The 19,004-nt window shown below is 40.0% G+C and overlaps 1 protein-coding gene across 1 annotated transcript in view; it reads left to right on the plus strand.

Moving 5' to 3' along the window:
* STRADB (STE20 related adaptor beta) overlaps positions 1 to 16,426 on the plus strand; it is a 35,886-nt gene extending 19,460 nt beyond the window's left edge. Inside the window, exons 5-12 of the mRNA XM_054479117.2 lie at positions 8,545 to 8,666; positions 10,230 to 10,338; positions 11,201 to 11,324; positions 13,188 to 13,359; positions 13,657 to 13,761; positions 13,927 to 14,171; positions 15,059 to 15,101; positions 15,602 to 16,426. Coding sequence (XP_054335092.1) covers positions 8,545 to 8,666; positions 10,230 to 10,338; positions 11,201 to 11,324; positions 13,188 to 13,359; positions 13,657 to 13,761; positions 13,927 to 14,171; positions 15,059 to 15,101; positions 15,602 to 15,745 — 1,064 coding nt within the window. The 3' untranslated portion in view covers positions 15,746 to 16,426. The remainder of the gene's footprint in view (positions 1 to 8,544; positions 8,667 to 10,229; positions 10,339 to 11,200; positions 11,325 to 13,187; positions 13,360 to 13,656; positions 13,762 to 13,926; positions 14,172 to 15,058; positions 15,102 to 15,601) is intronic.
* Positions 16,427 to 19,004: the final 2,578 nt, after the last annotated feature.

Raw genomic sequence — 19,004 nt, forward strand, 5'->3', positions numbered from 1 at the left:
ACATATGTGAAACATTTGCTCTGAATATTTAGAAACATCTATTAAACACTACACACCGGTGATTGTGTTAGGTGCTAGGGAAACAAAGCATGGTAGAACACTTGGAATTGACATCATCTCTGGGAAGATGAAGACACAATATAGCTTCGTTTTATGCACTGGAGGGTACTTTAGTAGAGGTATGTCCTAAGTGTTATGGGAACGGAGAAGATGGAGCATACAACGAACCACCTCTGGGAGTTAAGAGAGATGGCAAAAAGGGGCTGGATCTTGAATGAGGAAGAGTTTGCTAGATATTCTAGTCATAGGTTTTGTTATAGACAACATAAACAATCCTGGCTAACTTAAGTGAAAAAGGAATATTTGAACAATGCTGCTAACTCACAGAATTATTTGCTAGAGAAATAGGCTTGGAAGAAGCCAAGAGAAGCTTTGTGACAAGGACCAGGACTGTGGAATAGGAGCAGCCTAGTGAATGTACTGCCCGCCGCCAGACGCTGGCCCCCTGCGGGGAGCTCTGATGACTGCTGCTGCTTTGTCCTTCACTCCATGCTCCAGTTGGCCAAGCATAGGTCACATGCCAGAGTCAAGGAGATTAAGGGAGAGTAAGGATCTGACCTTTTTGAAATAACACAAAGTGGCAAATGCCCCAAAATTAGAAAGGAGTTTCAGATGGTGCCAATTCTAAAAACGTAAAAACATGTTTACCTCAGTAAATGCCTGAGGAAGGATGGTTAGGGGAGAATACCGTATAGTTCCTCTGTAACTACAAGTGGGAACAAGGGGAGAGTAGGCAGTGGTAGGAGATGAATCTGGAAAGGCAGGTTTGGAACACATTGTGAAGGACTTCATGTGGTTGGATTTAGAATGGCCTCCACAACCTACCCTCCTTATTACTCAGAGGATTTAAGGTGGAGATTTGGAATTTATTGTCCTTCCACTAGAGAGACATTGTGGAATCGTGATGACAATAATAGCATCTAACAGGCATTATGCTGAACATTTAGTATGTATTTTTTTTCTTTAACCCTTTGCCACTCCCATTTCGCAGATGAGGACACTGAGGCTCTGAGTCATACAGTTAGTGATTTGAAACCAGATCTTTCTGACTGTAGGATCTAAGCTCTCAGCTGCTGCAGGACCTGCCATTGATAAAATGCCAAATTTAAAACAACTCAGGCAATAGTCAGGAAGATGTGGTAGATCAGCAATGCACAACCAGAAGTGTCATCTTCATTACCTGTGTCTTTTTAAAAATTACAGCACCTATATTCCGTCACAGAGCTACTGAACCAAGGTTTCTGGGGAGTGGGGCCAAGTCAGAGGCATTTTGCAGTAGTTCCCTCAGTAATTCTGGTGTGTGCCCTGGCTGAGAATGCACGGCATATGAGGGAGTCACTGCATACATCCAGGGCGACAGGACAGGGCTCAAACTAAGTCAGTGACGCTGACACTGAGGGGAGGTGATGAATTTGAGATTAACTTCATTTCAAAAATAAAACTGACAAAATTTGGTGACCATGGAGAGAGGGAGGTAACTAACATTTATTAGGTGGCTGCTAGCAGGTGCCACTCTAGGTGTTTTACATTTAAAAAGCTGACGATACCAAATGCTGGTGAGTATGTCAGGCAGTGACAGCTCTTATACATTGTTTGTGGGAATATGAAATGATTCAGCCACTTTTGAAAACAATTTGGCAACTTCTTATAATGTTAAGCATACATTTACCACATGACCCAGCAATCTCACTCGCAGATATTTGCCAAAGATAAATGAAAACATATGTCTACTTAAAAACCTGTGTAGGAATGTTTTTGGCAGCTTTATAGTCACCAAAAACTGAAAACAACCTAATAACCATCAGCATTATAAATGGATAAATAAATTGTGGTATAGCCATAAATTGTTTATTGCTCAGCAATATAAATTAATTGCTGATACATACAACAACGTGGATGAGTCTCAGAAGCATATGCCAAGTGAAAGAAGCTAAACACGGGGGAGGAGCCAAGATGGCCGAATAGGAACAGCTCCGGTCTACAGCTCCCAGCGCGAGCGACGCAGAAGACCGGTGATTTCTGCATTTCCATCTGAGGTACCGTGTTCATCTCACTAGGGAGTGCCAGACAGTGGGCGCAGGTCAGTGGGTGAGCGCACCGTGCGCCAGCCGAAGCAGGGGCGAGGCATTGCCTCACTCGGGAAGCGCAAGGGGTCAGGGAGTTCCCCTTCCAGGGGTGACAGACGGCACCTGGAAAATCGGGCCACTCCCACCCGAATACTGTGCTTTTCCGACGGGCTTAGGAAACGGTGCCCCAGGAGAGTATAGCCCGCACCTGGCTCAGAGGGTCCTACGCCCACGGAGTCTCGCTGATTGCTAGCACAGCAGTCTGAGATCAAACAGCAAGTCGGCAGCGAGGCGGGGGGAGGGGCGCCCGCCATTGCCCGGGCTCGCTTAGGTAAACAAAGCAGCCTGGAAGCTTGAACTGGGTGGAGCCCACCACAGCTCAAGGAGGCCTGCCTGCCTCTGTAGGCTCCACCTCTGGGGGCAGGACACAGACAAACAAAAAGACAGCAGTAACCTCTGCAGACTTAAATGTCCCTGTCTGACAGCTGTGAGGAGAGCAGTGGTTCTCCCAGCACGCAGCTGGAGATCTGAGAACGGGCTGACTGCCTCCTCAAGTGGGTCCCTGACCCCTGACCCCCGAGCAGCCTAACTGGGAGGCACCCCCCAGCAGGGGCAGACTGACACCTCACACGGCCGGCCAGGTACTCCAACAGACCTGCAGCTGAGAGTTCTGTCTGTTAGAAGGAAAACTAACAGAAAGGACATCCACACCAAAAACCCATCTGTACATCACCATCATCAAAGACCAAAAGTAGATAAAACCACAAAGATGGGGAAAAAACAGAGCAGAAAAACTGGAAACTCTAAAAACCAGAGTACCTCTCCTCCTCCAAAGGAACGCAGTTCCTCACCAGCAACGGAACAAAGCTGGACAGAGAATGACTTTGACGAGCTGAGAGAAGAAGGCTTCAGACGATCAAATTACTCCGAGCTACGGGAGGATATTCAAACCAAAGGCAAAGAAGTTGAAAACTTTGAAAAAAATTTAGAAGAATGTATAACTAGAATAACCAATACAGAGAAGTGCTTAAAGGAGCTGATGGAGCTGAAAACCAAGGCTCGAGAACTACGTGAAGAATGCAGAAGCCTCAGGAGCCGATGCGATCAAATGGAAGAAAGGGTATCAGCCCTGGAAGATGAAATGAATGAAATGAAGCGAGAAGGGAAGTTTAGAGAAAAAAGAATAAAAAGAAACGAGCAAAGCCTCCAAGAAATGTGGGACTATGTGAAAAGACCAAATCTACGTCTGATTGGTGTACCTGAAAGTGACGGGGAGAATGGAAACAAGTTGGAAAACACTCTGCAGGATATTATCCAGGAGAACTTCCCCAATCTAGCAAGGCAGGCCAACATTCAGATTCAGGAAATACAGAGAACGCCACAAAGATACTCCTCGAGAAGAGCAACTCCAAGACACATAATTGTCAGATTCACCAAAGTTGAAATGAAGGAAAAAATGTTAAGGGCAGCCAGAGAGAAAGGTCGGGTTACCATCAAAGGGAAGCCCATCAGACTAACAGCGGATCTCTCGGCAGAAACCCTACAAGCCAGAAGAGAGTGGGGGCCAATATTCAACATTCTTAAAGAAAAGAATTTTCAACCCAGAATTTCATATCCTGCCAAACTAAGCTTCATAAGTGAAGGAGAAATAAAATACTTTACAGACAAGCAAATGCTGAGAGATTTTGTCACCACCAGGCCTGCCCTAAAAGAGCTCCTGAAGGAAGCGCTAAACATGGAAAGGCACAACCAGTACCAGCCACTGCAAAATCATACCGAAATGTAAAGACCATCGAGACTAGGAAGAGACTGCATCAACTAACGAGCAAAATATCCAGCTAACATCATAATGACAGGATCAAATTCACACATAACAATATTAACTTTAAATGTAAATGGACTAAATGCTCCAATTAAAAGACACAGACTGGCAAACTGGATAAAGACTCAAGACCCATCAGTGTGCTGTATTCAGGAAACCCATCTCACGTGCAGAGACACACATAGGCTCAAAATAAAAGGATGGAGGAAGATCTACCAAGCAAATGGAAAACAAAAAAAGGCAGGGGTTGCAATCCTAGTCTCTGATAAAACAGACTTTAAACCAACAAAGATCAAAAGAGACAAAGAAGGCCATTACATAATGGTAAAGGGATTAATTCAACAAGAAGAGCTAACTATCCTAAATATATATGCACCCAATACAGGAGCACCCAGATTCATAAAGCAAGTCCTGAGTGACCTACAAAGAGACTTAGACTCCCACACATTAATAATGGGAGACTTTAACACCCCACTATCAACATTAGACAGATCAACGAGACAGAAAGTCAACAAGGATACCCAGGAATTGAACTCAGCTCTGCACCAAGCGGACCTAATAGACATCTACAGAACTCTCCACCCCAAATCAACAGACTATACATTTTTTTCAGCACCACACCACACCTATTCCAAAATTGACCATATACTTGGAAGTAAAGCTCTCCTCAATAAATGTAAAAGAACAGAAATTGTAACAAACTGTCTCTCAGATCACAGTGCAATCAAGCTAGAACTCAGGATTAAGAATCTCACTCAAAACCGCTCAACTACGTGGAAACTGAACAACCTGCTCCTGAATGACTACTGGGTACATAACGAAATGAAGGCAGAAATAAAGATGTTCTTTGAAACCAACGAGAACCAAGACACAACATACCAGAATCTCTGGGATGCATTCAAAGCAGTGTGTAGAGGGAAATTTATAGCACTAAATGCCCACAAGAGAAAGCAGGAAAGATCCAAAATTGACACCCTAACATCACAATTAAAAGAACTAGAAAAGCAAGAGCAAACACATTCAAAAGCTAGCAGAAGGCAAGAAATAACTAAAATCAGAGCAGAACTGAAGGAAATAGAGACACAAAAAACCCTTCAAAAAATAAATGAATCCAGGAGCTGGTTTTTTGAAAGGATCAACAAAATTGATAGACTGCTAGCAAGATTAATAAAGAAAAAAAGAGAGAAGAATCAAATAGATGCAATAAAAAATGATAAAGGGGATATCACCACCGATCCCACAGAAATACAAACTACCATCAGAGAATATTACAAACACCTCTATGCAAATAAACTAGAAAATCTAGAAGAAATGGATAAATTCCTCGACACATACACCCTCCCAAGACTAAACCAGGAAGAAGTTGAATCTCTGAATAGACCAATAACAGGAGCTGAAATTGTGGCAATAATCAATAGCTTACCAACCAAAAAAAGTCCAGGTCCAGATGGATTCACAGCCGAATTCTACCAGAGGTACAAGGAGGAGCTGGTACCATTCCTTCTGAAACTATTCCAATCAATAGAAAAAGAGAGAATCCTCCCTAACTCATTTTATGAGGCCAGCATCATCCTGATACCAAAGCCTGGCAGAGACACAACAAAAAAAGAGAATTTTAGACCAATATCCTTGATGAACATTGATGCAAAAATCCTCAATAAAATACTGGCAAACAGAATCCAGCAGCACATCAAAAAGCTTATCCACCATGATCAAGTGGGCTTCATCCCTGGGATGCAAGGCTGGTTCAATATACACAAATCAATAAATGTAATCCAGCATATAAACAGAACGAAAGACAAAAACCACATGATTATCTCAATAGATGCAGAAAAGGCCTTTGACAAAATTCAACAACCCTTCATGCTAAAAACTCTCAATAAATTAGGAATTGATGGGACGTATCTCAAAATAATAAGAGCTATTTATGACAAACCCACAGCCAATATCATACTGAATGGGCAAAAACTGGAAGCATTCCCTTTGAAAAGTGGCACAAGACAGGGATGCCCTCTCTCACCACTTCTATTCAACATAGTGTTGGAAGTTCTGGCCAGGGCAATTAGGCAGGAGAAGGAAATCAAGGGTATTCAATTAGGAAAAGAGGAAATCAAATTGTCCCTGTTTGCAGATGACATGATAGTATATCTAGAAAACCCCATTGTCTCAGCCCAAAATCTCCTTAAGCTGATAAGCAACTTCAGCAAAGTCTCAGGATACAAAATCAACGTGCAAAAATCACAAGCATTCTTATACATCAATAACAGACAAACAGAGAGCCAAATCATGAGTGAACTCCCATTCACAATTGCTTCAAAGAGAATAAAATACCTAGGAATCCAACTTACAAGGGATGTGAAAGACCTCTTCAAGGAGAACTACAAACCACTGCTCAAGGAAATAAAAGAGGATACAAACAAATGGAAGAACATTCCATGCTCATGGGTAGGAAGAATCAATATCATGAAAATGGCCATCCTTCCCAAGGTAATTTACAGATTCAATGCCATCCCCATCAAGCTACCAATGACTTTCTTCTCAGAATTGGAAAAAACTACTTTAAAGTTCATATGGAACCAAAAAAGAGCCCGCATCGCCAAGTCAATCCTAAGCCAAAAGAACAAAGCTGGAGGCATCACACTACCTGACTTCAAACTATACTACAAGGCTACATAACCAAAACAGCATGGTACTGGTACCAAAACAGAGATATAGATCAATGGAACAGAACAGAGCCGTCAGAAATAATGCCACATATCTACAAGTATCTGATCTTTGACAAACCTGACAAAAACAAGCAATGGGGAAAGGATTCCCTATTTAATAAATGGTGCTGGGAAAACTGGCTAGCCATATGTAGAAAGCTGAAACTGGATCCCTTCCTTACACCTTATACAAAAATCAATTCAAGATGGATTAAAGACTTAAATGTTAGACCTAAAACCATAAAAACCCTAGAAGAAAACCTAGGCATTACCATTCAGGACATAGGCATGGGCAAGGACTTCATGTCTAAAACACCAAAAGCAATGGCAACAAAAGCCAAAATTGACAAATGGGATCTAATTAAACTCAAGAGCTTCTGCACAGCAAAAGAAACCACCATCAGAGTGAACAGGCAACCTACAAAATGGGAGAAAATTTTCGCAACCTACTCATCTGACAAAGGGCTAATATCCAGAATCTACAATGAACTCCAACAAATTTACAAGAAAAAAACAAACAACCCCATCAAAAAGTGGGCGAAGGACATGAACAGACACTTCTCAAAAGAAGACATTTATGCAGCCAAAAAACACATGAAAAAATGCTCACCATCACTGGCCATCAGAGAAATGCAAATCAAAACCACAATGAGATACCATCTCACACCAGTTAGAATGGCAATCATTAAAAAGTCAGGAAACAACAGGTGCTGGAGAGGATGTGGAGAAATAGGAACACTTTTACACTGTTGGTGGGACTGTAAACTAGTTCAACCCTTGTGGAAGTCAGTGTGGCGATTCCTCAGGGATCTAGAACTAGAAATTCCATTCGACCCAGCCATCCCATTACTGGGTATATACCCAAAGGACTATAAATCATGCTGCTATAAAGACACATGCACACATATGTTTATTGCGGCATTATTCACAATAGCAAAGACTTGGAACCAACCCAAATGTCCTACAATGATAGACTGGATTAAGAAAATGTGGCACATATACACCATGGAATACTATGCAGCCATAAAAAATGATGAGTTCACGTCCTTTGTAGGGACATGGATGAAATTGGAAATCATCATTCTCAGTAAACTATCGCAAGAACAAAAAACCAAACACCGCATATTCTCACTCATAGGTGGGAATTGAACAATGAGAACACATGGACACAGGAAGGGGAACATCACACTCTGGGGACTGTTGTGGGGTGGGGGGAGGGGGGAGGGATAGCATTGGGAGATATACCTAATGCTAGATGACGAGTTGGTGGGTGCAGCGCACCAGCATGGCACATGTATACATATGTAACTTACCTGCACATTGCGCACATGTACCATAAAACCTAAAGTATAATAATAATAATAATAAAAGGAAAAAAAAAAAAAAAAGAAAAATCATAAAAAAAAAAAAAAAAAAAAAAAAAAGAAGCTAAACACAAAAGAAGCTGACGACTGTGTTCTTTTTGATACCATTTATGTGACAAAAATCAGATCGGTGGTTGCCAGGGACTGGGAGTGGGGACAGGGGATTGCTGAGTAGCATTCCATTGTGTGAGTATATCGCAATTGGTTTATCAAGTCACAATTTTAGTCATTATAATAGATATGTAATGGTGTGTCACTGTTTTAATTTGCATTTCTCTCTTGAGCATCTTTTCATATGCATATTGGCTGTTCCTATATCTTATTTTGTGGATTGCCTGTTTAATCCTCTGCCTGTTTTTTAATTGGATTGCTTGATAAGTATTATTAATACTTTGAATCAGTAGTATGCCTTTTCATTTTCTTAACAGTACTTTTTGAAGAGCAAGACTTTTCAATTTTGATGAAGTCTAAATTGTCAATTTTTTTTCTTCTTTGGTTACTAACATGAGTTTTATGTCTGATTATAGGAAGAGGATTTGACAATTTGACTTCTGTCCATCTTGCACGGCATACTCCCACAGGAACACTGGTAACTATAAAAATTACAAATCTGGAAAACTGCAATGAAGAACGCCTGAAAGCTTTACAGGTAACAATATGAAGAAAATGATACACAGTTGGGCCTCTGTATCCACTGGTTCCACATCTGCAGATTCAACCAATTGTGAATAGAAAATATATATTTTAAAATAAATAATACAATAAAAATAGTACAAATAAAACACAGCATAACTATTTACCTAGCATTTACATTGTATTAGACATTATAAGTAACCTAGAAATGATTTAAAGTATATAGGAGGATGTGCATAGCTTATATGCGAATATTATGCCACTTTATACAAGGGACTTGAGCATTCTTAGATTTTAGTACATTCATGGGGTGGTGTGTAGGAGGCGATCAGGGGATGCAGTCCTGGAACCAATGCTCCATGGATACTGAGGGGTGATTGTATTTAATATAATGTTTATTTGAGGAGATTACATCTGTAAGAATTTTCTCCCCCAAACTAATAGTTCTTCTGTTAGGGAAATACAGATTTCTTCTAATTAACATGCAGTTACAGAATTGGAAAGAATACTTGGAAGCCAGATTCATTATATGAAAGAACAAATATATTCAAACTTTGGTAACTGCTGCTCCTTCAAATGAATATCATATTCAAAATGCTAGTCTGGAGTTTTACAATACCCCTAGTCAGTCCTAAATAGTCACATAGGGAAACAGAAGAAATCAAAAACAGTTTCCTTTTCATCCAGTTAAGCAAAATTAATTTCCGAATAACAAATTTTGACAGAATTGCATTTCAGGTATCTTATAATACCATTTTTATCATCACTAATCATTTTTTATATAAAGGGGGAAAGGATTTTATTTGGATATTGTTCCAATTCTTTTTTTTTTTTTTTTTTTGAGATGGAGTCTCGCTCAGTCGCCCAGGCTGGAGTGCAGTGGCACGATCTTGGCTCACTGCAAGCTCTGCCTCCTGGGTTCACGCCATTCTCCTGCCTCAGCCTTCCGAGTAGCTGGGACTACAGGTGCCCGCCATCACGCCCAGCTAACTTTTTGTATTTTTATTAGAGACGGGGTTTCACCATGTTAGCCAGGATGGTCTCGATCTCCTGACCTCATGATCTGCCTGCCTCGGCCTCCGAAAGTGCTGGGATTACAGGCGTGAGCCACTGTGCCTGGCCCCAATTCTTAAAATATTTATATGTGCACATGTATATTACACAAACAAAAAAAGACTAGGAGAAACTATACCAAAATGTTAACAGTGGCTCTCTGTGGGGTAGCAATAGAGGGATTTTTATGTATTTTTAAATGTTTTTATGATAAGAACATAGTACAGTTATTAAGAGTATGACCCTAGAGGGAAACTAAGTTCACATTCTACTTCCACTTCTTTTTATTAATTGCATGCTTTTGGACAGGTTTTCTAACTTATTTTTAAGTGTTGTCTTCTGAAAAATGGGAATCATAATATCCCATACTTTGTGGAGTGGTTGTGAGATTTAAATAGATAAAAGCACTAAGAACAGTGCTTTCACTAATAAGCGCCCTTGAGTATTAGCTACCATGACTGCCATTTTCGTCATAAGGAAAAAAGGGTTGTTTTTAAATGTCTTGTCTCTTGTGTGTTTATCCTAGAAAGCCGTGATTCTATCCCACTTTTTCCGGCATCCCAATATTACAACTTATTGGACAGTTTTCACTGTTGGCAGCTGGCTTTGGGTTATTTCTCCATTTATGGCCTATGGTAAGAATGCTGGTTTTAAATAAATTAACTTAGCCTAGATTTTATAATTATATAGATGAGTTGGGATTTTAGATTTATGATTTGCCACATTTAATTTATACATCTAATGACTGATTTTAGATTTCATGGTATATTTCTATATCTGGTACATGTTGAATTTTAGTCTGCAGAAAAAAGTAAGAATTGGTGTGATCAGTGAACCACCACTGCTTTTCCAAGAATTCCGTGCCTTTGCACAAGCTGTGTCTTCCCTTCAGCTTCCTTCCCCTCTTTTAATGGAGACCTACTGTTATTCTGCAGGAAGAAGTTGTTTTTCCACCTCTGCACCCCATCCCTGTCCCTGTTTCACTGCATTGTAAACTATTTCACTGTATTAGAAACATCTTTGTGTGTTCCCATGTCCCTCACTGGACTTGTGCTTCTTGAGGGCCCGGATCATTTATATATTTTTTATTTGTGGTGTCCCCAGGTGCTCACGTAGTACTTAGCACAAAGTAGTGTTCAATAATTGTGTTGAATAAATAGTGAATGGATTCTAGAGCTTTGATTTTTAGGACAGCTTTTGTGAATTGCTTCTGGATTTAAGAAAAAATATATATATATATCTACACACAGAATGTATTTTTATTCAATAATATTGACAAATCATTAATTCTCTTTCCTAATCTCTAGAGTGACATTACAAAAAAATTGTTTAAAGATTCTTGAAAGAAAATCATGTTTGTGTGGGAAAGTGTTGTTTGGGTTAGACTCCAAAAAGTAACAGATATGTTTGTGTTTATGGTTGAAAAGAACATTAAAATACAGCTGGAAGCAAAATCACTTTCAATGGTCATCTAAGGATTTTAGGGGTTTCTTTCAGGTTCAGCAAGTCAACTCTTGAGGACCTATTTTCCTGAAGGAATGAGTGAAACTTTAATAAGAAACATTCTCTTTGGAGCAGTGAGAGGGTTGAACTATCTGCACCAAAATGGCTGTATTCACAGGTATTTACTTAGTTGTATTTTATTAAATGAAATAATTTTAATGGAAGAGCTCTTTGAAGGAGGTTTTAGGAAGGAGCAGTTGAATGTTAGAAAAAAGGGATAGGAAACTTGTAAGTGAAAATTGAGGGAGGAAGGGACCATTAGGTGCAGTGGATTGCTTACATTTTATGTCCATTCACTAAACGTGTTCAGACATCCTCTGTGCCAAGCAGTTCTTGGGGCTAGGGTGGAGTGCCTGCCCTCATGGAGCTCACAGTCTCAATCTAATGAGGATGTTCAGGAGATGAGCTGTAGGAAATGGGATCCTAGTTAGCTGGGTGTTTCTCGTTTTGTTTTTGTTTAAGCAAATGAAGAGCTTCATTATCTGCTTTCCATCTTATACATAAATTGGAATTAAACTTTTCTTTGATTTCTTATTTTGCAGTACCTTGAGATTATCATCCTAAATATCACTTCTCTTGTTACCAAAGTGTATATGCAAAAGTGATTGACTGAATGTTAAAAACAGTGCTGTTCTAAGATATACTGTGACTTTGTCTTACTTTTTAATTAAGTTACTTTTAAATAAGCTTGCTTTCCTATTGTTTGTTTCAATCTCCTTAAAGCTTTTCGTCTTACTTTTTTTTTTTTTTTTTAGCAAAATTCTAGTTAACCAAGTATTTCCAACACACTATATTCTGGTTAACTGAGGTTTCATTATATGTCACCACATGATTGGCCGTCCTTCTCTGTTAAGTTTCCAAATTCAGTGTTTGGGATCGAAAAACAAGGCTCTTGTAATTTATCTGACAAAGGAAATGTATGATATATTTTTATAAATGATGTATGAGACACTTATTGGACAGTATTACATTTAGCTTTATAACCTTACATTTCAAATATTGTTTGATTTTTTTTTTTAGATAACTTATTAGGTGTTTTGTAACAGCATTCACAAACAGTGAAATTGGCCAGGCATGGTGGCTCATGCCTGTAATCCCAGCACTTTGAGAGGCCGAGGCAGGCAGATCACTTGAGGTCATGAGTTTGAGACTAGCCTGGCCAAGATGGTGAAACCCTGTCTCTACTAAAAATACAAAAAAAAATATTAGCCAGGTGTGGTGGCACATACCTGCAGTCCCAGCTACTCAGGAGGCTGAGGCAGGAGAATCACTTGAACCCAGGAGGTGAAGGTTGCAGTGAGCCAGGATCATTCCACTGCACTCCAGCCTGGGCCACAGAGTGAGACTTTGTCTCAAAAAAAAAAAAAAAAAAAGTGAAATTAATTATTTGATTCCATTCCTTGTTTGAAAAAATATTATCAGTTTTTTTTTTTTTTTTTTTTTTTTGAGACAGAGTCTTGCTGTGTCCCCCAGGCTGGAGTGCAGTGGCGCAGTCTTGGCTCACTGCAAGCTCCACCTCCTGGGTTCATGCCATTCTCCTGCCTCAGCCTCCCAAGTAGCTGGGACTACAGGCACCTGCCACCATGCCTGGCTAATTTTTTGTATTTTTAGTAGAGACGGGGTTTCACCATGTTATCCAGGATGGCCTCGATCTCCTGACCTCCTGATCTGCACGCCTTAGCCTCCCAAAGTGCTGGGATTACAGGCGTGAGCCACCGCACCCGGCCATCAGTTCTTAACACGTAGCTTTCAATTATATCTTTACTTGTGTTGATGCTGTAGTAAGTAGCTGAAAGAATTCCTATTCCCTGAACATTTCCTGTGTAAACAGCAGTTTTGCAGTACTGTTTTGCAGTTTATACTGCTGTTTTGTAAAGGTTATTTAATTTCCAAGAGAATATATGGATTTGTTCCTGCCAGATTTTTATTCTTTCTTCATTGGCCAGTTTCCTATTACTTAGATTGTTTCTTTTTGTTCTAGGAGTATTAAAGCCAGCCATATCCTCATTTCTGGTGATGGCCTAGTGACCCTCTCTGGCCTGTCCCATCTGCATAGTTTGGTTAAGCATGGACAGAGGCATAGGGCTGTGTATGATTTCCCACAGTTCAGCACATCAGTGCAGCCGTGGCTGAGTCCAGAACTACTGAGACAGGTCAGGTGTGGCCTTTGCATTGGGTTGTCTGTGTCTCAAGTGTTTTCTGAGTTTGGCTAAAGTACAGTTGTGTCTTTATATTTGGATTGGTGAATGGCCTTCTGCAAGACTTTATCTCTCTTTCTTGTCAAAATTACGTTAGGAAATTAAATACCATATATGAAGTGTGTCTTGATTTGTCGCTTATGGGTTTCTTTTCCATTATTGTTCACCATTCTTTATCAAAAAAAGCACATGTGTATAACTTTTGGTTAACTTATTTGCACTAAAAGACTTCAAATTAATTGTGTCCTACAGGATTTACATGGATATAATGTGAAGTCAGATATTTACAGTGTTGGGATTACAGCATGTGAATTAGCCAGTGGGCAGGTGCCTTTCCAGGACATGCATAGAACTCAGGTAAGTGCTGCTAAAATCCCTGAGCTACTTGCCTTTCATAAGATTGCTTACATTCTAGATAATTTCTGTTAAACATGTTTGCTATAGACTCTTAGGAACTTTATTGTTGTTACTGTTTTAATATTTTGCCTGAAAAGTGTTGAAGGAAAGTTCTGTTTCTTTTAGATGCTGTTACAGAAACTGAAAGGTCCTCCTTATAGCCCATTGGATATCAGTATTTTCCCTCAATCAGAATCCAGAATGAAAAATTCCCGGTCAGGTGTAGACTCTGGGATTGGTGAAAGTGTGCTTGTCTCCAGTGGAACTCACACAGTAAATAGTGACCGATTACACACACCATCCTCAAAAACCTTCTCTCCTGCCTTCTTTAGCTTGGTACAGCTCTGTTTGCAACAAGATCCTGAGAAAAGGTAATATTGATCTCTTCTAAATAGCACAAAATGTACCTGTTTTACATTTTATAGAAGCTTTGTAACATTGCCCTTCCAGGAGAATACAAATCTTTTGATCAAAATATTGTCTACTCTAGAAAATATCAGTGCTAAGAACAATTAGTGGGAACAAGCAGATGAGAAGAATACTGGATTCAAAATCAGAAGAGGCTGGGCGTGGTGGCTCACGCCTGTAATCCCAGAACTTTGGGAGGCCGAGGTGCGTGGATCGCCTGAGGTCAGGAGTTCAAGACCAGCCTGGCCAACATGGTGAAACCCCGTCTCTACTAAAAATACAAAAATTAGCCGGATGTGGTGGCATGCACCTGTAGTCCCAGCTGCTCGGGAGGCTGAGGGAAGAGAATTGCTTGAACCCAGTAAGCAGAGGTTGCAGTAAGCCGAGATCACACCACTGCACTGTAACCTAGGTGACAGAGCGAGACTCCATCTCAAAAGAAAAAAAAAAAAATCGGAAGAGTTGGGCTCCAGTCTCAGCTGTACCATTTTCTAACTGATTTTTACAAGAAAAATCAGAGTAAAAATCAGTTACTCTTTCTAGACATTAATTAGCACATTTACGTTAAGACTCTTAAGTAGTATAAAATGTAAATTGCTGCTACCCTACTAAGTTACTGTTAGTAAATACTGTGTCCAGTAAATGTTGAGTATGGATTAATTGAAGGATACCTCTACAGTTATTTCCTTTAGTCAAGGTTATAGCTAAGAATTGGGCTTCTGACAGACATTGTTTTTATTTTTTTTGTATTGGGTTTTATAGCTCTAAACCTAATTTCTAACATATTTGTACACCTGAAATCTACATTCTAATATAAAGGTTTTTTTAATAATTTTCTTAAAAATTTCAGGCCATCAGCAAGCAGTTTATTGTCCCATGTTTTCTTCAAACAGGTGAGCTGATCTATCATCCATTGTCTCGATGTTTTTAATTACTATTAAAAAGTCACTTTATTTTGTTGGCTTGATGAGATATTTTGGTTACCAAGGTTCTTACTAATAACTTTGTTACAAAATAAAGTTAAAAACAAGAAAACTTTTGGTAGTTCAATTATAGACTTTCTAAAATACTTTCATTCTTCAAAACAGAATGAGTAAAAATAAAATGGACTATCATCACATTACTGATGCTTGGTGTATATTTTGATTAATTTAGAGACATTTTCTATGTTGGCCAGAAATGATGAAAGGGCAAAATAATTCTGATAAGAAGTCAGTTTATTTGGCTCTTCTTCCTGTTTTCAGATGACCAGAATCAAAGGCAGTTTTAGGGGAAATACCTGAAAACAATTTTAAACACATTTAACATAAATTCTTTAAAAGTTATTTATTGCTAACAAAACTGATGTATTGAAATGATATATCAACAGCCTTATTTTGAGTTTCTTTAACAGATGAAAGAAGAAAGCCAGGATTCAATACTTTCACTGTTGCCTCCTGCTTATAACAAGCCATCAATATCATTGCCTCCAGTGTTACCTTGGACTGAGCCAGAATGTGATTTTCCTGATGAAAAAGACTCATACTGGGAATTCTAGGGCTGCCAAATCATTTTATGTCCTATATACTTGACACTTTCTCCTTGCTGCTTTTTCTTCTGTATTTCTAGGTACAAATACCAGAATTATACTTGAAAATACAGTTGGTGCACTGGAGAATCTATTATTTAAAACCACTCTGTTCAAAGGGGCACCAGTTTGTAGTCCCTCTGTTTCGCACAGAGTACTATGACAACTCCAAGGAAATATCAGAATTACTAATCTAGCTAGTGTCATTTATTCTGGAATTTTTTTCTAAGCTGTGACTAACTCTTTTTATCTCTCAATATAATTTTTGAGCCAGTTAATTTTTTTCAGTATTTTGCTGTCCGTTGGGAATGGGCCCTCAGAGGACAGTGCTTCCAAGTACATCTTCTTCTCCCAGATTCTCTGGCCTTTTAAATGAGCTATTGTTAAACCAACAGGCTAGTTTATCTTACATCAGACCCTTTTCTGGTAGAGGGAAAATGTTTGTGCTTTCCCTTTTTCTTCTGTTAATACTTATGATAACATCTAACTGAGCCTCACTCACATTAAATGATTCACTTGAAATATATACAGAAATTGTAATTTGCTTTTTTTTTAAAAAAGGGGGCTAAAGTAACACTTTCCTACTTATGTAAATTATAGATCCTAAATTCATGCACCCCGTGGGAGCTCAATAAAGATTTACTGAATTGAGTTTATGCTTTTATTTATTTTCCTTGCGTGGTTTGACAGAGCTAATATACAGATTCTGATTTGTTTTGCCAAGAAAAGCCCTTTCTCAAGCAGATTTATTTACATAATCTATAATCAACTGAGTATTTGATTAAATGGAGGCAGAAGGCATTCTGGCCTTTTGTATGGTTATTGCTCCTGTAGGAGATACAACATATGAGGGCATAGAGGTCTTAATTAATATTTCCTAATTAGAAAAGAGACTCTACCATGTCTCAAAAAGAATACATAGTTTGGAGGTGTGGTAAACTGGGACCTACTTCAGTTGATTTTCTTAATTTATACAATCATATTACATTAAAAGTTATTTTAAAATGATTGATTACCTCAGGACTAAAAAATTAAAAAGACAAATAATATACAAATCCATAGGCGATTTCAAGCACAGTTATCTTCATGTTTATTGACTGGACCCCCTCAAGAATGAAGGTTTGGGTTACTCCATCCGTTAAGCCACCAAGACCCACCAAAGTGAAAGAATTTAAAATGGACAGTGGAAAAGGGAGAAGATGAAGACCACTGAGGCCCTAAGAGCAACTCTAGTGGTAAGGGCTATAGTTCATCCTACTAACCTCCCCCTTCTAAATTTCCCTTCCGTAAGAGAGGCCCACAGAGACCTTAGAGGTCTTTCAAATCTGTGTGGAGGTTCTCCTGAATGTGTGTAGTTTAAAAATTGGACCATAGAGGGCCTGAAATGGTGCTTCTCAGATCTCCTACTATGGGGTGTATTAGGGTACTCCAGAGAAATAGCCAATAGAATGAATGTACATATATATCTATATTTTATATACATACATATATAAACGGATTTATTATAAGGAAGGAATTGGTTCATGTTACTGTGGAGGCTGACAAGTCCAAAGATCTGCCAGGTGAGTTAGCAAGCTGGACATCCGGAAGAGCTGATGGTGTAGTTCTCATCCAAAGGCTGTCAGACTCAAGACCCAGGAAGAGTCAGTGTTTCAGTTTGAGTCCAAAGGCAGGAAAAAGCCAATGTCCCAGTTCAAATGCATTCAGGCAGGAGGAATTCTCTTTTACTTGGGGGAAGTTTAGCCTTTCTCTTCTATTCAGGTCTTCAATTGATTGGATGAGGTCCACTCATATTAGAGAGTACAATCTGCTTTACTTAGTCGACCGATTTAAATGTTAGTCTGATCCAGAAACACCTTGTGATGGTTAATATTGTGTCAACTTGATTGGATTGAAGGATGTCTAGATAGCTGATAACACAGTGGTCCCAACCTTTTTGGCACCAGTTTTGTGGTATACAGTTTTTCCATGGGGTGGGGGATGGTTTCAGGATGAAACTGTTCCATCTCAGATCAGGCATTAGATTCTCATAAGGAGCGGCACAACCTAGATCCCTTGTGTGTGCAGTTCACAATAGGGTTGGTGCTCCTATGAGAATTTAATGTGGCCGCTGATCTGACAGGAGGCAGAACTCAGGCGGTAATGCTCACCCACGCTGCTGCTCATCTGCTGTGACGCTGGGTTCCCAACAGGCCACTGACCTGTATCGGTCCACAGCGGGGTTTGGGGACCCCTGTGGTATTGTTTCTGGGTGTGTCTATGAGGGTGTTGCCAGAGGAGACTGACGTTTGAGTCAGTGGACTGGGAGAGGAAGACCCACCCTCAATGTGGGTGGGCACCATGCAGTCAGCTGCCAAACGGCTAGAAGATGGCGGCCAGAAGAGGGATAACCTTGCTTGCTGAGCCTTGTGGATTTCATCTTTCTTCCATGCTGGATGCTTCCTTCCACTCCTCCTGCCCTTGGACATCAGACTCTAGGTTCTTCGGCCTTCGGACTCTGGGAGTTGCACAAGGGCCTCCTGGGGACTTTTGGGCCTTCAGCCACAGACTGAGGGTTGCGCTGTTGGCTTTGCTGCTTTTGAGGCTTTTGGACTTGGATGGAGCAACTGCTGGCTTCTTTCTTCCTCAGCTTGCAGATGGCCTACTGCAGGACTTCACCTTGTGATAGTGTGAGCCAATTCTCCCTAGTAAACTCCATTTCATATACTCATTAGTTCTCTCCCTCTGGAGAACCCTAATACACATCCTCACAGAGACACTCAGAATAATGTTATTTTTTGTTTGTTTGAGATGGAGTCTTGCTCTGTCGCCCAGGCTGGAGTGCAGTGGCATGATCTCAGCTCACTGTAACCTCCGCCTCCCGGGTTCAAGTGATTCTCCTGCCTCAGCCTCCCAAGTAGCTGGGATTACAGGCTCCCATCACCAAGCCCAGCTAATTTTTGTATTTTTAGTAGAGATGGGGTTTCACCATGTTGGCCAGGCTGGTCTAGAACTCCTGACCTCGGACTCCCAAAGTGCTGGGACTACAGGCATTCAGAATAATGTTTGACCAAGTATCTGGGCACCTGTGGCCCAGTACAGTTGACACACAAAATCAACCATCACCATGGGTGTCACCATGAGTGATGACTTCACCCTGTGAGTGCTTTCTTAAATTTTGTGCCTTAGGCTCCTTGCTTGCTGTATTTCCAATGGCTGCTGTAACAAATTGCCACAAACTTAGTGGCTT

Source organism: Pongo pygmaeus, chromosome 11 (genome assembly GCF_028885625.2).
Source record: "Pongo pygmaeus isolate AG05252 chromosome 11, NHGRI_mPonPyg2-v2.0_pri, whole genome shotgun sequence".
NCBI lineage: Eukaryota > Metazoa > Chordata > Mammalia > Primates > Hominidae > Pongo > Pongo pygmaeus.